Here is a 26089-nt window from a genome sequence, read left to right on the forward strand (position 1 = left end):
TGTACCTTGCAGACTCTGGATCGCCCTGTAACTCCTCCACAGCTCTGGGGGTGGCCATCGTCACAACCAGGGCCCCCCCACCAAGGTAGGCATCTTTACCTACATCCTGTTGATTCCCAGGCCTCTCCCAGGACCAGCAAACCAGTCCAAGCCCATACTAGACTGGAGGCCAGCATGCCCCTCCTGGACAGGTGCCCCATCCTTTTTCAACTCCCTGTGGACTTTAGCCTGATACAACCAAAAGCCCTTTGTCCAGGGATGGATGCATATCTTACACCTGGGGAATTCAATTCTGGCAGCTGGACCTTCCTACCCTGGAAAGTCAAATCATTGCCTCCCAGCTGTCAGACCCCAGTGGTGAGAGGGGAGACACCCCCCCCCCCCCCGCCCGGGTTGCCGCTTCTGCAGAAGCTGTTCCAATGCCTGCACAAATACACCAACCCTGCCAGGGTGGCTTATGGCTGGCTGTCCCCTTAAATGCCTTGGGATTGCCATCGCCCCACCTGTTAGCATATCCTACTGAGTCTGCAACTCGGAGGGGGGCCCCGTATCCGTGGTACCCGCCTCGCCCAGCCCTTCATGTATATGCGCTCAGGATGACCTAAAACAATTAGTTTGGTGTTGGTTTAATGTTAACTTTGCCTGGCTGAAGAGCAAGACCTTTGACAAGCTACTCCTGCCAAGGAGTGCCAATGCAGGTGGAAGTAAGAGTAAGAGCCCGCCTTACTTCCTCTCTTCCAGGGGACACGCTAAGACATCCCTGGGGATCCTTGGCTTAGCTCCCTTAATGTGCTGCTGCATGTAGTACCCTTCTGTACCTTGCAGACTCTGGATCGCCCTGTAACTCCTCCACAGCTCTGGGGGTGGCCATCGTCACAACCAGGGCCCCCCCACCAAGGTAGGCATCTTTACCTACATCCTGTTGATTCCCAGGCCTCTCCCAGGACCAGCAAACCAGTCCAAGCCCATACTAGACTGGAGGCCAGCATGCCCCTCCTGGACAGGTGCCCCATCCTTTTTCAACTCCCTGTGGACTTTAGCCTGATACAACCAAAAGCCCTTTGTCCAGGGATGGATGCATATCTTACACCTGGGGAATTCAATTCTGGCAGCTGGACCTTCCTACCCTGGAAAGTCAAATCATTGCCTCCCAGCTGTCAGACCCCAGTGGTGAGAGGGGAGACACCCCCCCCCCCGCCCGGGTTGCCGCTTCTGCAGAAGCTGTTCCAATGCCTGCACAAATACACCAACCCTGCCAGGGTGGCTTATGGCTGGCTGTCCCCTTAAATGCCTTGGGATTGCCATCGCCCCACCTGTTAGCATATCCTACTGAGTCTGCAACTCGGAGGGGGGCCCCGTATCCGTGGTACCCGCCTCGCCCAGCCCTTCATGTATATGCGCTCAGGATGACCTAAAACAATTAGTTTGGTGTTGGTTTAATGTTAACTTTGCCTGGCTGAAGAGCAAGACCTTTGACAAGCTACTCCTGCCAAGGAGTGCCAATGCAGGTGGAAGTAAGAGTAAGAGCCCGCCTTACTTCCTCTCACCCAGTTATCTGTGTATAGCACTTGTCGGAGTATGTCCATCACATTCAGCCAGTCACCAACCTAGGTGACGCCTTGCCCTCCCAAACTTTTGCTAGTATACCAGGGAGCAGACAGGTCAGTGTGAACCAGAGGGGAACCATATGTATAAATACCTGCCCTTTTTTTAATACTGGGAATGCCAAGTGCTCTTTAACACTATGTAGCCCATTTGTGCTCAACCCCGGTGTTTCCCCAATCTTATGGACCATAGCACACTCGTTGGATGACAACTTCCACAACCTGCATGTGTGCCAGCCAAGGCTATAGGGCCGTAGAATTTGCACCTGTTATTGTTACTCAACTCAATGGTACACGGTTCATCGACCTCAAAAGGATGAACTGCTAAGAGGACCTACCAGGATCTGAACCTGTGACCAGCGGTCGAACCCAAGCCCCTTTCAGTTCTGCCGCTCCACCTGCCTGTTCACATGTATCCCAGGGCAGACTTCAGGCACCATAACCCATGCTTGGACCTGCCTGAGCTAGAAACACCCATCTAAAAGGCCTGCCCCGGCTAACCACCAACATTGCAGCCCGAATGTTCGCTAACAGCTCCCAAGGAAAATTTGCCTAACTGAAGCAACTGGTAACATGCCAACAACTTAATCAATTTAACCTTACTATGACTGCAAAATGTGCTCTGGTGGCTGTCCGTATAAGTGCTCCATCCCCTCCATTTTAGCACTAACAAGGCAACCTGCACTCTCTTGGGAATGGCACAGTCCCGCCCCAGCTGAAAGAAAAGTGCCTATTTGTATGTAGCCCATGACCTTACGTATATCACTGACGGTATACCGAATTATGTTGAAACTTAGCTGGCTCTACTGCTGAGTGCGCGTTGCACCATCACAGGTATGTCTTTGCCTATTTAGTTTCTGGCTGTAAAGTTTGATGACATTGCCAGCTCCAATCCCAGGCAAAATGAAAGGAAGCTTTACTGCTACCCATGACCCGCAGCGCATGCTAATGATGGTACAAATAGCACTGGTAAACCAGATGCTGTACTATCGCATTAAGGGCCATTGCAGCACTTATAAAAGTCCATGGCTAACCTTTTCATAGTATGGCAGAGACAAGAGAGGTTGTAACTTTAAAGCCCATTAAGACGATCTTTAGCTAAGCCCAACAGGGCGAGATCCTGAGAAATGAGGAAGGGACCACCACCACCACACCCCGCCTGTGAATCAGTCCAGGATTACTTTGCCATGTGCAGTAGTGCAGCGACAATTCTCCGGCATCTAACCTGTGCAGTGCCCTGTTCTGTGCAGTCCCCCCCAGGCTTCCACTAGGCACCTGTGCCTGATGTGAGTGACCTAGGTACATGGTCACCCTGCATGGCGGTCTGCCAGTGAGATAATACATCACATACCCCATAAGTACCTCTAACTGCCTACGCTAGAATCTTGCCTGGCATTCCTTCATGCACAGATATACTAAGTGAAAATGGCTGTACTCGGTCAATTGACCCGACCAAACATCAAACCCACTTCGACAAGATGCGGTCAGTTAACCTGTCCCAAATCTTTCAGAAACAACAAGTAAGCAGGATGTGACATAAATGAGGGGCTCCCCGGTTATACTTTAAAAATGATGTACTGCCCAACCTGATGTGCCCCTTGGAAAGATCCCCAGCACAACCTTTCATCCTGGAAATTCCTCCGGGGGCCGCGCCTTCGCTCATTGGCCTGAATACTAGTCAGGTAACATAATGGATGGTGTCGAATGACCCATCCCTCGGCGCATGCTTGCAACCTTTCTCCGCATCACCATCGCCAGTGTAAACATCTGCAGGGAACATGCCAAGCAAGCCGGCCCCATTTGCTGGCCCAGGTCCCCACCCTAATGTGGAGTAGCCCAGGGCCAGACTCCAGCTGCCGTATCCAGTAAGCAGGCCTGTGTGTAGAAAAGCCACTGGAGCGGAGCGAACCATACAGCAGTAGCCTGCCCTTGCAAACAATGGGAATGCCTAATGCCCAATAACTTGTAGCCTTTGCTCTTTGTTCTGCAGCCCTCCCTGTGCCAGTTCTCTTGTCCTCTGCCCGAATAGCAAGCACCCCTCACTGTTTCCCGATAGTGGGAGACGGGGAAAATGTCCTGCTAGCTTGGCCATAACATGATAGCTACCCCCTTGCTTTGGTAAGTACCACTTTGGACGTTCAGTGATAACCATGAGCAGTAGCAAGAGATTCCGAAGCTTTAGGGTTCAAACTGTTCATCGTAAACTGCCCCAGCAGTGGAAGATTACCTTCTCCTTCTAATTGGAGGCCTGATACAGCTTCCTGCCAACCTAAAGTCAGTAAACCTTGCAGGTAGCCTGCAGAGATGAGCCCACCCCGTTAAGTGGGTGCCGCATAGTTCACCCCCTTCTGTCATGGATATAATCCACCCCACGCCTTATCCTCATCGTGTGGTGTAGCACCAGGGGAGATAATGGAAGTGAAAGACATGGGCGTGCCGGTGTATAGGAGCTCACTGGAGGATGCGAGAAATTCCATCGGTCATGTGCTGTGCCGTGCCGAATTAAACATGCATAACACCTCGCGCTGAATACAGCAAGGAGCTCTGCCCATGTCACTTCTCAGCTGTTTAGAGTCCTGAGCAGGAAAGGACACATGACATATCTTGACCTTGCTCCTGCCGTGCTGCATCAATTAACAACACCGCTGCTGACCGTGACACTTGGCAACTAAGAGCCAGGACTGAAGTCAGGCGGCCACCTCAGTGTGTACCCCACATTGCTCCTAGCCGTACTGCAAGCCATCCTGGCACGTGCTAGAGGGCACATCGGGCTGTTCCAGGCCCCCAAAGCTATGGGAATGTCTTGGGCAGCAGGCACTAGTGATTTCAAGTATGTTGGATAAAAATTGCCTGTTGTGGACATTTCCACACTGGACAGGCAGTGCAAACTAGTGGCAGACTGTCACAAGCACTGGCGTTGACAATTCATTGGCAGTGCCGTGCACCCGGAACCATACAGTCAAAATGAGCCCCGGAAACTTGATGCTGAACTTCAGCAGAATCAGGCCATGACAGCACAATTGAAAGTCCTGTGTTGACTTTCTCACATTGTGGGTTTAGACAAACGAGGGTGACTATTCAATGCCTGGTACAAATAAGTAAAGTGAGAAACACTGACTTGATGGCAGGGGTGAAAATGTTAAGAGTCTTTCCCCCTGCAGTCCTCAATATACCATATTTCACTTATACTAATCTGTAGATGAATGCAGAGATAGTCATATTGTACCTCACAGTGTAATCCCTTTCCCAGACAGGCGACTGAGGTTGCATTGTATACCTTTACCTCCATCTGAAATTTTTCGGTCTTTCCTAAGTGTGTTACTTCACTACCCACCTTTGTGCGGACATCCACGTCAGAGTGGCTGAGGTTCTGTTCAGTTTACTACTCTATGTCAACTGTGGAAGTATGACGCAATTGAATTCTGAACTTAGTGAACTCAGTGGATGAAGTAAGGCATTTGGACTGAGTTGAGTCATCTGTGGAAGGGAAGGGGACATCAGACAAAACCTTTGCTTAGAACACTAATGTATCCATGCTATCAACTGCACACCGCATAATGCACATACCATATGTGCTTAAATAAATATAGCTGCAAAGCAGAGACACGTGTGGCGACAGTGCCCAAGGATGAAATATACCAGTAAAAAAGATCTTGCCCCCCCTGCTTGGCCTTGAAACCTGACTTGGAGGGACTAGTCACACCAAATGCTGTGGACCTTCCCTCTAACTCAAAGGTCCTTTGCTCGCATGATTATACTGAGGAACTTGACCTGCCCTGCGCACCTGCCGAACTGCTGGGGGAATCGCAGCGGCTTTTTTGCGACCAGATCACAGCTGCGCACATGATTTAAATAACGATTCACCTTGGCATCACAGGACGCGCCATGTGGCCCAAGGACCGTCTACCTGGGTATCATCGGTTACATTCATGACCGAGGGAGTGCAGCAAAGTGAATGCCTGGCCCAGAAGCGCACCACCAAAGAGGCCTGTAGGGTAAGAGGTGACTGTAACTGTCACGGAAGAAGCAAACAAATAAGTACGACATTGTAACTGTGTCGCACACCAAGAACCACCCGGTCCATGTAGCACCGGTAAACATGCTGCTGAATTGTAGCCAATGCTGCACTCTATTAAAGTCCCTGGGTAATTTTCTCCCAGTGTGGTATAACCAAAGAGGCTGTAAATGTAAAGCCTAGGTCGAATATGTAAATTGTGTATCACTGTCACTTGTGGCAGGGTGAAATGTGTTTGTGTCCCTCCCTCTGCAGTATTCAATTCCCCATTGTCCTTACAAATTGATATGTAGCTGAATGAATGTGATAGTCAACATCACAATGTAATCCAATAAGGGTCAGGCGATTTGTTCCTGCCATATACCTTATAAACCTTATACAACCTTCTGTTGCCTGGTGTAAATCGGCCCTCGAGCCCTTGCTCACCACGCCAACCCTGGTGCGAACGCGGAGCGCGTGCTGCCTGAAGACCTGTCGGCGGGCGTTAACTCTTGGAAGCGACCCTGTAAAACAAAGCATAGATGAGGCAGACGCGGACCCCGTAGCCCTCATGCTGCTGGTACCCGGGGCACAGGGAAGCCCTGAACCATGATAGTCATGCTGTAGAAATAGTCCTCTGCGCGAGGCATGTGTTAAGGATGCGCAGATCATTTTAAGGTTTTGCCTAGCAAATGCGTACGAAGTACGAAGTACGCATGCGCTTGGAAAACCTTATGTTTTTCTCTGTGGGGTCGGGTATCCGCCCCCTCCTCCCATTGGCTAGCTCCATAAATGGAGGCTAGCCATTGGGAGAGGGCTCTGTCCGTCAATCTTGGACCAGATTCGGGGGCGTTCCCGAGAATTTTTCGCATTTGGCTACGTCAGCTGAAAGCCTCTTCTCGTCAACGCCCCCGAATCTGGTCCGGGATTGAGGGCACTGTAAAGGGAACTGTGTGCCTTGTGAGGAGAGATCAAGAACTGTGTGCCTCGATTGAGCCGGAGTGTATGCGCTGAGAGCTGTGCGCTTCACACCCCCTCCTACGCTTGGGTCACACCGTGCGCTGAGCCCTGCTTCTAATCCCTGGCCTTTGCTCTTGTTTGGGCTGCATCGTACCCTGACCAGTGGGGAACGTACTGAAAGCTGTGCGCTTCAGCCCCAAGGAACAGTACGTCTCGCACCTCCGGTTCACAAGGACCGCACTGTACGCCGCTCATACGAGATGCGTGAGGCTTAGGGGGGCACTCGGAGGAAAGCCGAACGAAGCGCACAGGAGCGCCGCAAAAGCACACAGAAGCGCTAGAAGGCACAGTACCTTATTAAAACTGGGCAGAAGGCCCAGAACATTGCATTTGCCTCCGTGTGCCCCTGTTGCCTGCTTGTGCCTCCGTGTGCCCCTGTTGCCTGCTTGTGCCTCCGTGTGCCCCTGTTGCCTGCTTGTGCCTCTGTGTGCCCCTGTTGCCTGCTTGTGCCTCCGTGTGCCCCTGTTGCCTGTGTGGCTGTGTGTGTAGGAAGCTTTGTGTGGCTGTGTGTGGGGGGGGGGCGCTGTGTGTGTGGGGGGCTCTGTGTGGCTGTGTGTGGGGGGCTCTGTGTGGGTGTGTGTGTGGGGGGCTCTGTGTGTGTCATTTGCGAGAGATAAAGCTAGTGGCATTGTAAATGACAATGCCATTTATTTATGTTAAAAAAACATAAATAAAAATAATGTCAAGAGCAATGCCAATAGCTCTAACTTTAACAAAGGCAAAACCATTGCATTGCAAATGCTTGTTTTTTTTTTTACCACGCTCGCCCGCGTTCTTAGGAGCGCTAGCATGCCCACTGCCTTACATTGGACATTCAGACACAGGAGATAAGTGAATTGCCCGAAGCCCTGGCATGCACATCGCTTTTCAGTGAACATTCAGGCCCGGTAAATGAGTGAATTACCCCAAAAGCACAGCGCTGTATTGAAGCACTAGCCTGCACATTGCTTTACATTGCACGTTCAGGCACGGCCGATAAGTGAATTGTCCAGAAGCACCAATGTGCGCACAATCGGCTGGAGATATTGGGCGCCCCCAATTGGGATCCACAGATGCAAAATGCGGTTACGCTCGCCCCGCAAGACCCAATACCTAGAGATGACAATGCAGGCACCGCACCCACAGTGTAGCCCAGCACCTGGCGGAGACCCGTGATGGTCAGGGGCGGCCCTTCCAACCCTGGGGCAGCGACACGCGCGTTAAGGGGTTGAAGGCGGCAGGGCTCTGTGGATATGATAGTGCCTCAAATACCCAATTGGCCCAATGCTCGAATCTGTGCATAGCTAAGTGAGCAGGCCGACTTGTATTATGCTGTTTCTGTCATTGCATACAGATAAATTGTTAAAAAGATAACAGACCAATTCTGATGAAACTACTTCTTTATTCACGGCCTCTACTGTGCCAACAGGAACACAGGACTCTTCAGTACATCGCCCTCTTCCAGATAAGCCTCACACACTGAACATCCTAAAGCTGCCTTCAAGGGTAAGGGAAGTTCCAAGGAGACAAAGAAGGGAGGGGTGGAGGAAGATACCATGTACAGGAAAAACATTATGTATAAACCTTAACCTGTGTAGGACTAGAAATAGCCCAACAGAAATATTAGGATATATAACCACTTATGCTAAGCTAACAGACATATTAAGATTATGACACCTTTAGCAACCAGGATTTGTGCACGAAAATGTATGGATTATAACATAAATGATACACGTAACATCATCCCTACAAAAAGTCAGCACATTGGCTTCGTCAATGGTTGTTCGTTGCATAAGATAAATAAGCAGCAACTACGGCTTGTATATAATATTGAAAAAGCTTCCACTTAAAGCCCTGGTGACATCACGACAATGTTGCTGCTCCTGAGTTTAAGAAAGAGAAGGGAAATCAGAGAGAAAATGACTCTTTAAAAGATTTCCTTTCACCTACAACGCACACCACGCGCACATCGATGGGCCGCTGTCACTGCAGTCTGCCTGTGCCAGGGCACAAAACAGAGCCCGTTTCGAGGCCCCCTTCATAAAACTGCCGGTGCTCAGACCCGATGAGACCCGGCCCACTTGAACAATTCCCACAGATAACACTTGTTTGCATATAAAGGGAGTATCTCTGGCCTCATTGCCCAACAGAGCCTTGGCGGCTTCGCTGAACTGCGAAGAGATGCCCTCTCTGATCCATGCTCAGCTTGTAGCATGAATCCTGAGTCGCTTGATCATGCTATGTTTGTGTGTCCTGAATCTCGTGGTGCGCGCAGAAATGCCTGGTTACTCACCGGTAATGTCCATTACTCCGAGTCCTGGTCTCCCCGTCCCGTTCCTGAGCCCTTCCCTCCCTCCCTGGTTTGGGTTTTCTTTGGTTGATTGTCTGTTTTAGTTCTGGGTTTTCTTTGGTATTCTCAGGATGTTCCGATGCTGCACTTCCCCTTTTATTGTCACGTGACAGTGACGCCATCTTGGGGGAAGTGCAAACAGCTCAGCTAGGCTAAAGGTTTCTGTGGAGCAGACTAGCTGCTCACTTGTAAAGAATGGGATGGGGAGACAGGATGAGGAGGTAATGGCTGTGCCCGATCTGTTTGTCCTTGGGGGTACTGCATGTTAGAGAGTCAGAGAGAATATTGACGACTGATACATGTGAGCGGTTGTTTTTTCTGTGAGCTGGTTCTTTTTAACATCTGGATTAAGCGGGAGAAGTTTTTGATAGTATTGCAAACATTTTTATGGGTTGTCCTGAGGTAAAATGCTTTAAAATATTTATGCACCATGTATATGGGAGGTTGTTGGGGCTAAGTTTTATGATTACATTTGATTGTTTCATTCATTATATTTTTGAATCAAATTAGTGAATGAAGCGAAATTTGAAATGTGTGTATTATATGGATGATTTATACCTTTGATGGTTGAAACCGAATAAAGACTCTTGATGATGATGTTGACGTAGAATAATGTATGTACCACTGACTCAGCTCCTGCAGAAAACCTACAATGTTTGCTTTCTAAGGGACTTTTCACTCAGGACCTGGTCATGGCATGCCCCAGCAGCTGTGAGGGTCAACATGTAGCAGCTGGAAGACAGAATCTGGCATCAATACTCAGGGTGACTTAGGATAAGAGCACACAAGTTATTAGGCCTAAAGAACCAACTTCTTTTTAAGAGCTTTCTTAATGGAATGCAAGTGCTATGGCGTGGTCGTGCCAAACCTGATGCATAGAAGCTCCTGACACGCAGACGCTCGCGCAATGATGCACAAAATCTTGATTACGCCTGGCTTCTAGATGTCGTTTACATAATCCTTTAGTTTTTATAATAATAATCCACATTTATAAAGCGCACAATCACCCGTACGGGTCTCTAGGCGCTGGGGACCGTTGGGAAGCAAGCTATTGCCCAGAGTCGGTGCCGGGGATCGATCCGTGATCCCCAGATTCCAGCGTCAGTCGCCCTGGCCGTGGCGCCACACCTCTTTCTTACATCCTCTGAGACCTGTGATTAGGCCACATAGCGCAAACTGATTGGCTGATTGAGGGGGGTTTGTCAAAGCGGCCACCCTCGCCGGACGCCAGTGTTGGATGTAGGGTAGCCCCCTTGCCCAGATTTAACAGCCGGCTGTCTCTTCATGTTTTTTTTAGAGTTCAGCAAAGGTCTGAACGTGAAACTTACATGGAACTTTACATGAAAGCTGACAGTGTTCATTTTGAGCATGGTCCTTCTGTCTCTGTTTACTTCAATTATCATTCGTGGTAATTAAGGCTGACCTGCAACTTATTTTAAAGTGTTTTTCTTACATTTACTGTTTAAAGTATGTATTGATGCGGTGAAAGTTCCCGCTATAGGGGATTTTAATACTTTTTTGTACTGGTTGAGACAAGAATCTACTGGTCATGCTGGTGGTATAAAACTAGCCACGTGGACACTCCAGATGGGGCCCTCACTGGCACATTGACCGCCTGGCTTGCTGCAGTCTCTCCTCTGGCACGATCACTTTATTTTCAAAGAGGAGTTTGATTTCCCCCCTTTTTAGGTTTCGCCTGGTGTCCGCTGCGCAGCAGCGTTCGCGCAGGCGAAAACTTTTGAGAAGCAGTCTGGGGCTTTGTCCCGCCTCTCTGTTCCATTGGCTAGCTCCATAAATGGAGACTAGCCATTGGAACAGAGATGCGTCACTCATTCCCCGAGCAGATTCGTGGGGGTTCCGGCGATTTTTTCGCTCTCCGCCCCTTTGCGAACGTCATTGCGGTGGTGGGCGGTGGTTTATTTTTATTTTTTGTTGTTGTTTTTTTTGGGTCATTCCTCCAGGCCGACCGCCGCCGGAAGAAGTCCTGGTGAGTGCTCCCCTCCCCTCCCGCTGTCCGTGTGCCCGTTCCCGCCCCCCCTCCGGCTGTCCATGTGCCCGTTCCCGCCCCCCCTCCCGCTGTCCGTGTGCCCGTTCCCGCCCCCCCTCCCGCTGTCCGTGTCTCCGGCCCCGGCCCCACTTGTAAATGCTTGTATACAGCTGGCTTCTCGCGCGGATGCCTTTCCCTCACCTCTGCCTTCAGCTCAAGATTCATGTATATGATCTCCCCTACTTTAAGCCTTCCCCCAGATAGGTCACTGATTTCCAGCACTTCTGCCTGCAGCAACTCAACACTTTCCCATATCTTAGGTTGTGAAATCCCTTCAGTGGGCTCCTGGAGTCCCCTCCGGGCTCTCGCTGCTTCCTCTTAACTCCTGACGTCCGCAGCTGCCTGTGCGTTGATCCACCCGCGGGGAGCTGGTTAGCAGTTCTCTGAGTTTCTTATTTCATGTAATCGTCCGCCTCCCTCCGCGCAATCGCCATTAGAAAGGTGACGCCACAGTTGGCGACGAAAACAACCGCTTTTCCGACAGTGGTTTGTTGATCTGACACTTGGGTGTGCAGCAGGCTTTCGAAGCAGCTCCGTCTGTCCAGCGATTTCCACATTTCAAGTAAATATCTGTGTGAGAGAGAGAGCGAGCATCGCTCTAGAGCCCCTGCGCGCGGAGGCTGTGATTAGACCTGATCAGACCGTAATCCATTCCCACAGCCGCCGTGCTCACAGATTCCCTTTCTGAGCGCAAAATGGCTGATGAGAGGGTCCGATGGCCACCCCCCTGTTCTCGCAGCGATAGCTGTAGGCTGCAGTCATAAGAGCTTCTCTTACAATTGCATCAGAGTTCGAGGTGGGCTCTGAAGTAGCGGAGCAGATGTGTTCAGACGGCGTCCTCATCCATGGGCAGCAGCTTAGGTGTGGGCTAAGGGGTTTCAGGGTGCTTCTTTCGTAGTCGAGGAGGAGAGGTATCAACCTATGGACAGCAGGTAAAGGGCGGGAGATTCAGGGACCTTCCCACCTAGTTTTAGAGGAGGGGATGTGTTTAGAGGGCAGCGGACATGCATTATGCTTCTCTCAGAGTTTAGTGGAGGAGAAGACGTATACAGGACCTTTCCTGATGTTATAGGGAAGGAAGATAAGTGTTCAGAGGACTGCACTTTGGAGAGCCGAATAGATGCAATGGCTTCTCAAAGCTAGCGCAGGATGCAAGCTTTTTAAGGTTCTTCTCTGATAGAGACTGGGAGGAGGAGCACGATTCTTCCCATTAATACGGCAGAGAAGGAGCATTGTTTAGGGATCCTCACTTATGCTGTGTTAGGGATTCGTGGACCTTATATTCTAGAGGTAGCAGAGGAGGAGAGGAGTTTTCTTGGAGAGCTGTGGGGTGCAGGGGCTTTCGGTCACAGAGATGGCTGAGGAGAGACAACGGAGGAGAGGGTGAACGAAAAATGCAGGAGGCTTCTCTGTAGAGATTATGGAAGACAGAGCAAGAATTCCGTTTTCGCCTCAGTGGAGTCGACACATATACTTTTTATTTGTAATTTTTTCTCTGCAGATTTTCTTTTCTCGTAGTTGCCAGGCCGGTTCCCCAAAAACATTTCCGACGCTGTCATTGTGTCAGACGTGGGTCCCAGGCACTCCACACCACTGCAGTCAAGCTAGCCGGGCTGATGAGAGGTGTTACCTCGAAACCGGTCCGGTCCTCGGATGCTTGATTCCGTTCTGGGAAGGACATGGCTTTTGTAGTTCGGACTGGACTGTTCCCATGGGGCACAGGGTCAGAGCTGATTTGCATATCGCCATTGTCTAACCTGGGGTGGTGTGGAGTGCAAAAAAACGATGGATTTGGGCCCAGATCTTTGGACTGGGTTGAGTGTGTGACATTGATCCACATTCGGTCCATCACCTGTTGTTTTTGCAAATTCAGCCCTAAGTGCGCTGGGGATGCCCAGACGTGGGTCCCAGGCACTCCACACCACTGGAGTCAAGCTAGCCGGGCTGATGAGAGGTGTTACCTCGAAACCGGTCCGGTCCTCGGATGCTTGATTCCGTTCTGGGAAGGACATGGCTTTTGTAGTTCGGACTGGACTGTTCCCATGGGGCACAGGGTCAGAGCTGATTTGCATATCGCCATTGTCTAACCCGGGGTGGTGTGGAGTGCAAAAAAACGATGGATTTGGGCCCAGATCTTTGGACTGGGTTGAGTGTGTGACATTGATCCACATTCGGTCCATCACCTGTTGTTTTTGCAAATTCAGCCCTAAGTGCGCTGGGGATGCCCAGACGTGGGTCCCAGGCACTCCACACCACTGGAGTCAAGCTAGCCGGGCTGATGAGAGGTGTTACCTCGAAACCGGTCCGGCCCTCGGATGCTTGATTCCGTTCTGGGAAGGACATGGCTTTTGTAGTTCGGACTGGACTGTTCCCATGGGGCACAGGGTCAGAGCTGATTTGCATATCGCCATTGTCTAACCCGGGGTGGTGTGGAGTGCAAAAAAACGATGGATTTGGGCCCAGATCTTTGGACTGGGTTGAGTGTGTGACATTGATCCACATTCGGTCCATCACCTGTTGTTTTTGCAAAGTCATTGTGTCGGGAAGCACCACTTGCGTCCCAGGGTGTGTGTGTGGCTCTGTGTGTGGCTCTGTGTGTGTGGCTGTGTGTGTGTGTGTGGTTCTGTGTGTGTCTATGTGTGGGGCTCTGTGTGTGTGGGGGGCTCTGTGTGTGGGGGTCTGTGTGTGTCTCTGTGTGTGTGTGTATGGCTCTGTGAGTGTCTCTCTCTGTGTGGCTCTGTGTGTATGTGTGGCTTTGTCTGTGTGTGTGGGGGGCTATGTGTGTGTGTGTGGGGCTCTTTGTGTGTGTGTGGCATTTGCGAGAGATTAAGCTATTGGCATTGTAAATGACAATGCCATTTATTTATCTGTTTTTTAAAACCAACACATAAATAAAAATGTTGTCAATTAAAATGGCAATAGCTCTAACTTTTGCAAAGGCGAGACCGTTGCATTGTAAATGCTTGTTTTCTGCTGGTTTCTTCAGCAGCAGCAAGGCCCCCCATAGGTCACCGGGGGAGCCTGGCACTATGGTGGCTGGTAGAAGTCTTTAAGGGGTGATTGAGAGCCTGGGGCGGGACTGAAAGAGAAGAGCAGCACACGTCTGTCCATTTACTACGTATTGCCATAGAGCCCACCACCAGATCACATGGACTTCACAGCGCTACTAAACCTAAAGTGTCAAAGATCAGGGACCTAGAGTATAAGAGGAAGAACAAAAACAATAAGAGGAAGAACACGAAAGGGAGGAGTGGCGTTGGGTAAATGAGCAATGCATACTGTCTAGAGGCGTATAGAGAAGCGGAGGTGGCGCGTTATACGAAAACCTCAGAGACCAGATGCCGGAACAGAAAATTTACTCTAGAGTACCTAGCTTTACTCCGCTGAATACAAGACAAGAGAAGTTAACTGAATCTCACACCAGATTACATCAAATGTCACTTTAAGAAACAAAAAGTAACTTCAGGTAAAAAAATTTGCGTTGCACACACTAAGCGCACTTTTATTGAAGCTCAAATTCACCCCAACAAATGTAAACGAGCCACGCAATCCAATCAAAAGAAAAAATTGATAATGGAAATTAAAAGGAAATACAGTTATCATCCTGAGACCACTTTAAACTTCATGAAGTAACTAAAGCCCCCCTAAATGAGGACAAGGAAATGCAGTTAAAGACACGCTGAGAGGTAATGCTGCCTCAGAGAACCTGTTAAAGAAGGATGTTCATGGACTTCCTTCCAAATACCAAAGGTAAATCTAAACAGGGGGGTGAATATGAAAGAAAGGAGGGTTCTCTTCCCTCCACCCCCCCAGGCATTATTGTCAACAAGCAAGGTCTCAACGTGGAAGCAAAGAGCGCACGAAATGTATTTCCAGTCTTGCATTCCTTGTGGTCATGAACTAGGCCCTTCTACAGATCTTAGGGTAGAAAACCAAGAAACCGACATTCAGCAGCCACTGAGCGTGGACCAACAACAGACCCAAGACATTCCTCATCTGCACAGTGATGAGATTGGTAGCAGCGTCCTGCGCTGCTCGCTCTGGGAATCTGCATCGAACATCCACGGGAGAAGGTTGCTGAGGTCAGATTGGACAACCTCCGCCATTGGAGGTGAACAAACCCTCAAAACGATGGTCCGAACAGTTCAACTCCACGCCACACGATGGCGCTCCAGGTGGATCTGTTGCACATTCATAATCTAATGCTATACGTTGGGATGTTTTATTTATTTAGATGTGTGTCTTATTGTAACCATTTTAACTAATCACTCAATAAATGTACTTACTTATTTACTCTTAGTAGATGACCTATCAAAAGCTCCTAATAAGAGCCCTCGGAAGACCTCTGAATATTGAATAAGCGACTCGAATCCCAAAAAAGCGTCAGCTTTTGTAGCAATCAGACATAAACAAGATCTTACTCTGTGGAGTGTTGCCAAAGTACCCAATGAGTATGATTTTCTTACCTTGTTAAATGTTTGAAGCCTTTTCTCAAAAGGAGTGATGCCAAACGGAGCTTCCCACCCCCAACCAGGAGCATCATGGGACACACGCGGCCAGGCATTAGCCTTAATTAATGGAATAAATCCAAGGCCCCTGGGCCTGACTTTCAAACCTACTGCCTGTTTTTTCCTTGTAATCATCAATATTGCAATTACAATCAATATCTCCAGCAGGAGGAACTGCTTCCTCCATGTAAGATGCTTGTCCAAGGTCACAAGGTCACACCAAAGTAAGTGAAGTTCCTAATCTCAGACCCCGGTCATTGTAATGCCAGGTTTCTACCTCATGACATCATGCACATTCATATTATTAGTCTTATTTCAAATTCTCTGTAAGTGACTCCACCACAAATTAGTCCAGGACCCCCTGAAGTTCTATTGATTTCCGTTCAAGAATCACAGCCCCTATGTTGAGGTACACACATACTTCAAAGCAAACTGGTTCAGAGGAATGAAGGCCGAGCAGCCCACCCCAGTGAGTGAGTAGGGAGAGAAGAGGAGTTACTACTCAGTCGACCACTCAATGACCTTACTTTTGTTTTCAATTTTAGTGAAAGTTGTATCCCTGAGCATTACCCAGTTTTGAAGCAGAATTTGTTGGTGAAATATGATGTGCCTGCTCCACAGCATATTTAGAAAGTAACAGAATTCCAACTTTAGGTCTGCCTATAAGTAGTGGAAAGGGTGAAATAATGGAGGGCAGGGTGGGATTCTGGGTCCCTCTGGATTCTGGATAAAGATGATTCCTTCATCCCTATGTTCCATGACCCGGCAGTGGCCTTTAACCCTGAGAACCACGCCCGTTTCCTGAAAATCCTCAACTGTAGTGTGGCCTCAAGTGTCCAGTCCCTGGTTCTCATTGTACTTGGAAAATGATGGCCACCTTCCTCTCTAAGCATGCGACGCCCCATTTAGTGGTTCTGCAGGGTTGTACTATCCCTCCTACCATCTCAGCCTCTACTTGGAACTCCTGGACTCCACTCCCAGCTTTCCATTATTCACTTTCCTGCTTGGGACCACCGTGTGAGGCCTGGAGTCCCAGTCAGGAAAGGCAGAAATGTCCTTAGCGGACAGGAAAAAATCCCCAACTCGTCAGGGACAAATCTTTTTTTGTTTCTCAGAAGCTAGCTAAGTCTGGGCGGTACACTCCGCTTCTCTCGCAGAGCTTGCGGTGTTTTCCACATGCTGCGTTACGCAGAGTTCACAAAGTTTTTCCCTCATTCTCATTCATCAACGTTAAGTTGGCGAGCGTGAGCGAGGGAAATCAACCTCTGGCGAGATTTTTCCACGTTCGCGATTGTCAACACAAAGTTGGCGAGCACGAGCATGGAAAATCAACCTCCCTGGGAGATTTCTCAACACGGCCTGTCAGAGTTCTCATTGCGAGTGGTTACTTAAGCTTGCGACTACTCGTGTTGAGAAACCATCCGTTCGTGTTGAGAAAGCTGGAGCTCAAATAAAAATCTACCTGAGCGGCAGAAAGTATGCAGTGCCCGCTTGCATTGTACATGATCCATTTGCAATGATTGCACAGTGAGGACAAGCACCTGGTACTGAAAATCATCGCAAACGGCATTTATCTAAAGAAACTCTGCCACTTGCAGAGCTAAGCGGCAGAGGTTTTTTGCACTTCGCAAAGTTCCGCTATGCCGAATTCGGTGAGCTCTGCCCAGCCTTAAAACTAATCTCAGCAGAGCCCAGAAGACGCCTCCATGAAATCAAACTTTTATTCTGCATGATGCTTCCAGACAAGCTGGTAGACTGACCCCTTTCACATGAAAGTGTTAGCACGCCTCTCCTATTCTGATAAAAATGTATTATTTGTATTCACTCTCTGTATGAATGTTTTTCTATGTACAGCTCACCGTCATCTATTGTGTCTCATCAACAAACTTTAAAACGGCTAATAAATAAAAGATAGCTTAACATCAAGGTTTGTAAGGCACAAACAAGAACTTCAAGAGGTTTCCCCGCACTAGAGAGACTAGGCCACTATTTTGCCTTGAGGCATATAAAAAGACATTTTAATAAATGAGGCGTCTCGCGATGCTGTCTCAGTGGCTCTTCCTAGAAGGAGCAAGAAACCACTGTCTGTATGAGCTGGGGTTTGGTCAGCTTGTACCTGGGAAGAGTCATTTCTAGTGGGTTCCAGTAATATCAGCGGAAAGTAGCCATTGTGGACAGTTTTACTGGGGTTCAGAGATAGCATTGGGAACATTTGACAGAGCCTACGCAGCCATAAAAAACAGGACATGACTTCGTGCGCCTGGGGCTTCGAGGAAGAGAGCACTGTCCATAACAAATCCATGATTGTGTGCAGATGTGCTTGGTGTTGGGTGGTGTTCACTGTAGTAATGTTATCCCAGGAAATACTATATTGCATCCACTATCAGGAAAGGAGATAAAATTACACCACAATTCAGACTGTAACTCTATGAACCTCATATACTACATCAAATGTCCCTGCGGGAAAGTTTATGTAGGAAAGACGGAGAGAAAACTAAAAGTGCGAGTTTCAGAACACAAAAGTACTATACGGAACAAAAATATGAAAAGCAACTTAGCATCTCATTGGACAAATGAGAGACACAGTATAGCCCAACTGAGATTTGGAGTGCTAGAACAAGTAGTTCTCCCTGAGGGAGAGGATCGCACCAGATCCCTCCTGCAGAGAGAAGTATTCTGGATAAAGAAATTGGGTACCCAAGAACCGAATGGTTTAAATGAACGGATAGATCTGTCTTGTTTTTTATAAATGTAGCTTATGTCTGTGGTCAACTGCTGATAAGTACACATGTATAGAACCTGTATATATGATTCATATGATGTTTTCAGTATTCTGAGTATGCTCACACATTTATCACATTATTTTTTCTTGAACAAATATTTGAGTTTTTCCAGTTGTTTGATACCGAGGTGCTATTTGATTAGTTTTTCACGAAAAGATTACTTCTAGGTATTTGTTTACCGTAAGAATGGCGGCCGATTTATGGACGGGGGAGTCCTTTTTCAGTGTTGTGTTGTTGGTTTTGTCTGTCACAGTATCCTTTCAGAAGTCCCTTGTTAGTGTCTATGATTTTTACCTGCTGGTCACTGCGTCTCGTGAGAGCGGAGTTTGCGAAGTTGAAGGATATATAAATAGAGAGGTCCTATGTCAGTGTTTACTGCGGAAATCGTAGACAACAGCGTTTGGTGATAGCGGAGTTTCTTCGCCGAGTAGAAAGGATTGGAGGAGGTTCAAGCGGAGTTTTACATTGAGTTCCACAGCTACACCGGTAAGATTTGGAAGGTCGTAACTATAAGGAATCGTTAGTAGGGTGTTGTTTGTTCAGACCGCTTGAGAGAAGGTTGAACTTAGATACCATGTTCTTGTATTGTTGTTTCCAGGGGCTGTTACATGGTCGCGTTCCACGCAACACAGTAATTTTTGAAACTAGGATCAGGATTGGATACATTCATAGCCGTTTTTTGGTAAGTTGACTTCGGAACGTTGTTTATGGTCATAAGCAATCTATGAAGTAAGAGGTTGAGTTGACGTAGGGTCATTGTGAATTTTTCAGGTACCATGGGCGTGTTCTTGAAAGTATCAAGTAAGCAAGTTCTTTGGTTTTTTGAAGTTATCACGGCGGTGTGGTTATTTGGGTTACACACATTCTTTTTTGAGTACATTCAGAGTGCATGTTGTTTACATTCTAATGTTTTTTATATTCTAATGTTTTTTCATATGCAATACTGTTCACTCCAGTTGTGATAAAAAGCTCATTGTTGTGCATTATTTTTGTAGATGGCACGTCTCCTGATGAAGGGTCCTGTGAGACCCGAAATGCATAGAGCATCTTGAAAAGAAATACAGAAGAAGACTGTCATATTTTTGTGTTCTTTGAAAAGATTATAGCATGTTTTACACTACATAGAAATGAAAGTTTATGATTTAAAGACCATGTGAATATTTATGGTGTCAAAATAAATGTTCAAAAAGGTGAAAATATATTTCTTGTATCATTGAGAAAAGTCGTTAATACTAATTTGGGTAGATCCCATTGGAAAATGTGCGTAGGGGTCGGGACCTATGGTCTCGAGGTAGGGAGTTTATGGTGTTGGGTGGTGCCCATATCAATTGCCAACAAGCTTAGACCACATGTAAGCTTTGTCAACAGCAAGTACCCGAGTCTTACTGCCGTGTAGCTGGAGGTCATTCAGACTCATCCAGCTGGCGACTGCTCGAAGGCAGGTTTGAAGCTGTGCCTGAGACGGAGAAGTTTGGACGACAACCAAATGAGTAGTTTATCATCCAGGTGGGTGTAGGATAAAAACTCAAAAGACAGATGAGCAAGAGGGTGATATAAAAATTGAATAACATGGACTGAGGCAAGATTAAGGGGCCGATTTCGATGTTGGACGGACCTGAGGCCATCCGACAATGATCTGGATGTGGGACCGGCCGATCTCCTGTCGGCGGTCCAAAACCAGCAAGTAGGATGCAACCGAACACTGTTCAGTCACATTCCTATTCTTTACAATAGAAGCATGCAGTCCAAACGGAAAGCATGCTCCCATTGTTAAGAGCAGAGGTGCAGTTCATCCCTGCACCCCATGACAGGCACATCAAGGTGCCTGCCACCCGGTGCAGGGATCAACAGTGCCCTCTAGGCCACCATCCGGAGGCCTTGCACTCATGGGGACCCTGCTAGGGGCCTCCAAAGTTGACTTCCAAAAGCATTTCTGTGTCAGAAAATCCAGCACCGAAAGGCCTTGGGAATCTGCATTCGTAATCCCTTGGACGGAAAGAGCCACCCTTGGAATTACAGGCCCTTTTCCAAATGGCAGACGGGCTCTCAGAGCCAGTCGTAAGCCATTCGGAAATCCTGTTTGGATTCATTTCTGACTGAATCCATTAAAATGGGTCGGTCGGAAATTAATCCAAACAGGAGATTGCTATGCCGTTTCCTAAGGCATCGTAATCGGCCGCTTAGTCTTCTATGGCTCTGAAGTTGGGGACAGGCAGGTAATAGGCATCTCCTGGCCATGATATTAAAGAGAGGATGCCAAACATTGTAGTTTCTGGTCCTCACTCCTACATATTTGCATGTGAAGGGAATAAAAAGCAATAAGATCCTTCTCAGTGCCTTGGCCATTCCAGTAGTCGACATGCTCAGGATGCCGTAAATCCTGATCCTCCCAGAGCTGGGATAACTCTAGGTTGTCGGCACCCTCTGCAGTCGTAGCCACTAGCGGAATTTGGGATATAGTTTGTCAGCAGTGAAGCACTATGCCCAGCCTTAAAGACCAGGCAGGCCACGGTAGGTTTCAGCCAACAATTGTAATAATCACGAATTCCTTGTGGATTCTGGCAGGGTATGAGTGGAACCGGATGTGGTGGTCTCTGGTTTATTCTGCATGTACTGGGTGGAAAGAGAAGAAAAAACATCGAGAGAAACCAATTTAGAGCAAGAAAATAAGGAGATATAGAAAAGGAGATAAGCAAAAGGTGAGAGAAAGCGAACTCCCACCAGCAGATAAATCATCTCACAGGTTTTATTCTGTGGGAACCCACTTGAGGACCGCTCACCCCATTTCAGCAGGCAGCAGCTACCCCTCATCCTGTACAGAGATCTCATAAGCTCACATCCTGTAACCTTTCTCATTCTCAGAACCTGTGTCCATCCCTGAGCTGAATTACACCTGTCGGCCTAATGCCAGTGTACAACTGTCCTGCAGTGTGGAGAACGGAACCGATCCTACCTACTCCTGGAGCCTAGACGAGACCCCGTCATGGACCCCCACGAAGGAAACAATGAGGGGCTACCAGTCTGTCCTGAGACATGTGACCTGCAGCGCGAGGAACGAGATCAGCGAGGAGCGGAGCGACCCCACCGATATCGCCTGCCCAGGTGAGGAGCGCGAGAGTTGGGATCTCTGCGACCAGGAGAGAAGACTGAGGGTTAAGGGTCTGGAGGTCATATAAGGTGACTGATAGGCTGATATCCCTACATTCAGGTAAAGAATGCCAGGTTCTATGTTTACAATTCCAGGTGCAGAGTCTGAGGCTATGGGTTTGTAGGTCCATGTAATGATTCTGAGATTATGGGTTGTGGTTTTGATGGTCCAGGTTAGAAGTCTATTATTTTGAGTTTGTAGGACCACATAGGAAATCTGAGCCTTGATATTTGTAGGACGAGGTTAAGAATCTAAGGTTATGGGTTTTTAGGTCCACATAAGGATTTGTAGGCTAGAGGTTTGTAGGTCCAGGTTAATAGTCTGAGGCTAAGGGTTTATAGGTCCACATGAGGATTGTGAGGTTTGGGGTTTGTAGGACCATGTAATGATTCAGGGGTTATGGGTTTATAGGTCGAGGTTAAGAGTCTATGGTTTTGAGTTTGTTGGTCGAAGTAAGGATTCTGAGGTTACAGGTTTGTAGGTCCAGGTTAAGAGTCTACAGTTATGGGTCTTTTAATCCACATGAGGATTCAAAGGTTATGGGTGTACTGGTCCACAGAAGGATTTTGAGAATTTTGGTTCGTATATACAGGTTAACAGTAAGCAATCATGGGTTTGTAGGTCTATGTAAGGACTCTGTGGTTGCTAATTTGTAGATTTGGGTTATGTGTCTGAGGTTATGGCTTTGTAAGTGGATTCTGAGCTTACAGGTTTGAAGGTCCAAGTTAAGAGTCTAAAGATTTGAGTTTGGAGGTACGTATAAGGAATGTAGGGCCTGGTTGAGAGTCAGAGGTTTTAGGTTTGTGGATCCGGATTAAGAATGTAACGGTATGGGTTTGTATGCCCAGATTCAGACCCCAGTTTAAGGGTTTATATGACCACATAAGGATTATGAGGTTATGAGTTTGTAGGTCCACATAAGGATTCTGAGGTTATGGGTTTTTAAGTCCAGATTGAGATCTCAGGTTATGGCTTTGTAGGTTAATGTAAGGATTTTGAGGTTATGGATTTGTAGGTCCAGGATAAGAGTCTATGGTTTTGAGTCTGTAGGCCCATATAAGGAATCTGGACTTCCATGTGCAGGTCAAGAGTCTGAGGTTATGGCTTTGCATGTGTAGGTTAAGAGTGTGAGGTTATGGGTTTGTATGTGTAGGTTAAGAGTCTGAGGTTATGGGTTTGTATGTGTAGGTTAAGAGTCTGAGGTTATGGGTTTGTAGGTGCAGGTTAAGAGTCTGAGGTTATGAGTTTGTATGTGTAGGTTAAGAGACTGAGGTTATGGGTATGTATGTGTAGGTTAAGAGACTGAGGTTATGGGTATGTATGTGTAGGTTAAGAGTCTGAGGTTATGGGTTTGTATGTGTAGGTTAAGAGTCTGAGGTTATGGGTGTGTAGGTGCAGGTTAAGAGTCTGAGGTTATGAGTTTGTATGTGTAGGTTAAGAGTCTGAGGTTATGGGTTTGTATGTGTAGGTTAAGAGTCTGAGGTTATGGGTTTGTATGTGTAGGTTAAGAGTCTGAGGTTATGGGTGTGTAGGTGCAGGTTAAGAGTCTGAGGTTATGGGTTTGTAGGTGCAGGTTAAGAGTCTGAGGTTATGAGTTTGTATGTGTAGGTTAAGAGTCTGAGGTTATGGGTATGTATGTGTAGGTTAAGAGACTGAGGTTATGGGTATGTATGTGTAGGTTAAGGGTCTGAGGTTATGGGTTTGTATGTGTAGGTTAAGAGTCTGAGGTTATGGGTTTGTAGGTGCAGGTTAAGAGTCTGAGGTTATGAGTTTGTATGTGTAGGTTAAGAGTCTGAGGTTATGGGTATGTATGTGTAGACTAAGAGACTGAGGTTATGGGTTTTCCTGTGTAGGTTAAGAGACTGAGGTTATGGGTTTGCATGTGCAGGTTAGGAGACTGAGGTTATGGGTTTGCATGTGTAGGTTAGGAGACTGAGGTTATGGGTTTGCATGTGTAGGTTAAGAGACTGAGGTAATGGTTTTGCATGTGTAGGTTAAGAGTCTGAGGATATGGGTTTGTAGATACAGGTAAGAGTCTGGGGTTGTGGGTTTGTATGTGCAGGTTAAGAGTCTGAGGTTATGGGTTTGTATGTATAGGTTAAGAGACTGAGGTTATGGGGTTGTAGTTGCAGGTTAAGGGTCTGAGGTTATTGGTTTGTAGGTGCAGGTTAAGAGACTGAGGTTATGGGTTTGCATGTGTAGGTTAAGAGACTGAGGTTATGGGTTTGCATGTGTAGGTTAAGAGACTGAGGTTACGGGTTTGTATGTGTAGGTGAAGAGACTGAGGTTATGGGTTTGAATGTGTAGGTTAAGAGACTGAGGTTATGGGTTTGTAGGTGCAGGTTAAGAGTCTGAGGTTATGGGTTTGTATGTGTAGGTTAAGAGACTGAGGTTATGGGTTTGCATGTGTAGGTTAAGAGACTGAGGTTATGGGTTTGTAGGTGCAGGTTAAGAGACTGAGGTTATGGGTTTGCATGTGTAGGTTAAGAGACTGAGGTTATGGGTTTGTAGGTGCAGGTAAAGAGACTGAGGTTATGGGTTTGCATGTGTAGGTTAAGAGACTGAGGTTATGGGTTTGTAGGTGCAGGTTAAGAGACTGAGGTTATGAGTTTGTAGGTGTAGGTTAAGAGTCTGAGAGTATGGGTTTGTAGGTGCAGGTTGAGGGTCTGAGGCTACGGGTTTGTAGGTGCAGGTTAAGAGTGAGGTTATGAGTTTGTAGGTGGAGGTTAAGAGACTGAGGTTATGGGTTTGTAGGTGCAGGTTAAGAGTCTGGGGCTACAGGTTTGTAGGCGCAGGTTAAGAGTCTCAGGTTATGGGTTTGTATGTGCAGGTTAAGAGTCTGAGGTTATGGGTTTGTATGTGTAGGGTAAGAGACTGAGGTTATGGGTTTGCATATGTAGGTTAAGAGACTGAGATTATGGTTTGCGTGTGTAGGTTAAGTGACTGAGATTATGGGTTTGTATGTGTAGGTTAAGAGTCTGAGGTTATGGGTTTGTATGTGTAGGTTAAGAGTCTGAGGTTATGGTTTTGTATGTGTAGGTTAAGAGACTGAGGTTATGAGTTTGTAGGTAGAGGTTAAGAGACTGAGGTTATGGGTTTGCATGTGTAGGTTAGGAGACTGAGGTTATGGGTTTGCATGTGTAGGTTAGGAGACTGAGGTTATGGGTTTGCATGTGTAGGTTAAGAGACTGAGGTAATGGTTTTGTATGTGTAGGTTAAGAGTCTGAGGTTATGGGTTTGTAGATACAGGTAAGAGTCTGGGGGTTGTGGGTTTGTATGTGCAGGTTAAGAGTCTGAGGTTATGGGTTTGTATGTATAGGTTAAGAGACTGAGGTTATGGGGTTGTAGTTGCAGGTTAAGGGTCTGAGGTTATTGGTTTGTAGGTGCAGGTTAAGAGACTGAGGTTATGGGTTTGCATGTGTAGGTTAAGAGACTGAGGTTATGGGTTTGTATGTGTAGGTTAAGAGACTGAGGTTATGGGTTTGCATGTGTAGGTTAAGAGACTGAGGTTATGGGTTTGCAGGTGCAGGTTAAGAGTCTGAGGTTATGGGCTTGCATGTGTAGGTTAGGAGACTGAGGTTATGGGTTTGCATGTGTAGGTTAGGAGACTGAGGTTATGGGTTTGCATGTGTAGGTTAAGAGACTGAGGTAATGGTTTTGCATGTGTAGGTTAAGAGTCTGAGGTTATGGGTTTGTAGATACAGGTAAGAGTCTGGGGTTGTGGGTTTGTATGTGCAGGTTAAGAGTCTGAGGTTATGGGTTTGTATGTATAGGTTAAGAGACTGAGGTTATGGGGTTGTAGTTGCAGGTTAAGGGTCTGAGGTTATTGGTTTGTAGGTGCAGGTTAAGAGACTGAGGTCATGGGTTTGCATGTGTAGGTTAAGAGACTGAGGTTATGGGTTTGCATGTGTAGTTTAAGAGACTGAGGTTATGGGTTTGTAGGTGCAGGTTAAGAGACTGAGGTTATGGGTTTGTATGTGTAGGTTAAGAGACTGAGGTTATGGGTTTGCATGTGTAGGTTAAGAGACTGAGGTTATGGGTTTGTAGGTGCAGGTTAAGAGTCTGAGGTAATGGGTTTGTATGTGTAGGTTAAGAGACTGAGGTTATGGGTTTGTAGGTGCAGGTTAAGAGACTGAGGTTATGGGTTTGCATGTGTAGGTTAAGAGACTGAGGTTATGGGTTTGTAAGTGCAGGTTAAGAGACTGAGGTTATGGGTTTGCATGTGTAGGTTAAGAGACTGAGGTTATGGGTTTGTAGGTGCAGGTTAAGAGACTGAGGTTATGGGTTTGTAGGTGCAGGTTGAGAGTCTGAGGCCACGGGTTTGTAGGTGCAGGTTAAGAGTGAGGTTATGAGTTTGTAGGTGGAGGTTAAGAGACTGAGGTTTTGGGTTTGTAGGTGCAGGTTAAGAGTCTGGGGCTACAGGTTTGTAGGCGCAGGTTCAGAGTCTCAGGCTATGGGTTTGTACGTGCAGGTTAAGAGTCTGAGGTTATGGGTTTGTATGTGTAGGTGAAGAGACTGAGGTTATGGGTTTGCATATGTAGGTTAAGAGACTGAGATTATGGTTTGCGTGTGTAGGTTAAGTGACTGAGATTATGGGTTTGTATGTGTAGGTTAAGAGTCTGAGGTTATGGGTTTGTATGTGTAGGTTAAGAGTCT

At 47.4% G+C, this 26089-nt stretch overlaps 1 protein-coding gene across 2 annotated transcripts in view; it reads left to right on the top strand.

Annotated features, from left to right (window-relative positions):
- LOC147700450 (pregnancy-specific beta-1-glycoprotein 7-like) overlaps window positions 1–26089 on the top strand; it is a 225266-nt gene that overhangs the window by 24332 nt on the left and 174845 nt on the right. For both annotated transcript variants that reach the window (XM_086935863.1, XM_086935864.1), the window contains exon 3: window positions 21148–21387. In XM_086935863.1, coding sequence (XP_086791989.1) covers window positions 21148–21387 — 240 coding nt within the window. The remainder of the gene's footprint in view (window positions 1–21147; window positions 21388–26089) is intronic.

Source organism: Lissotriton vulgaris, chromosome 8 (genome assembly GCF_964263255.1).
Source record: "Lissotriton vulgaris chromosome 8, aLisVul1.2, whole genome shotgun sequence".
Taxonomy (NCBI): domain Eukaryota; kingdom Metazoa; phylum Chordata; class Amphibia; order Caudata; family Salamandridae; genus Lissotriton; species Lissotriton vulgaris.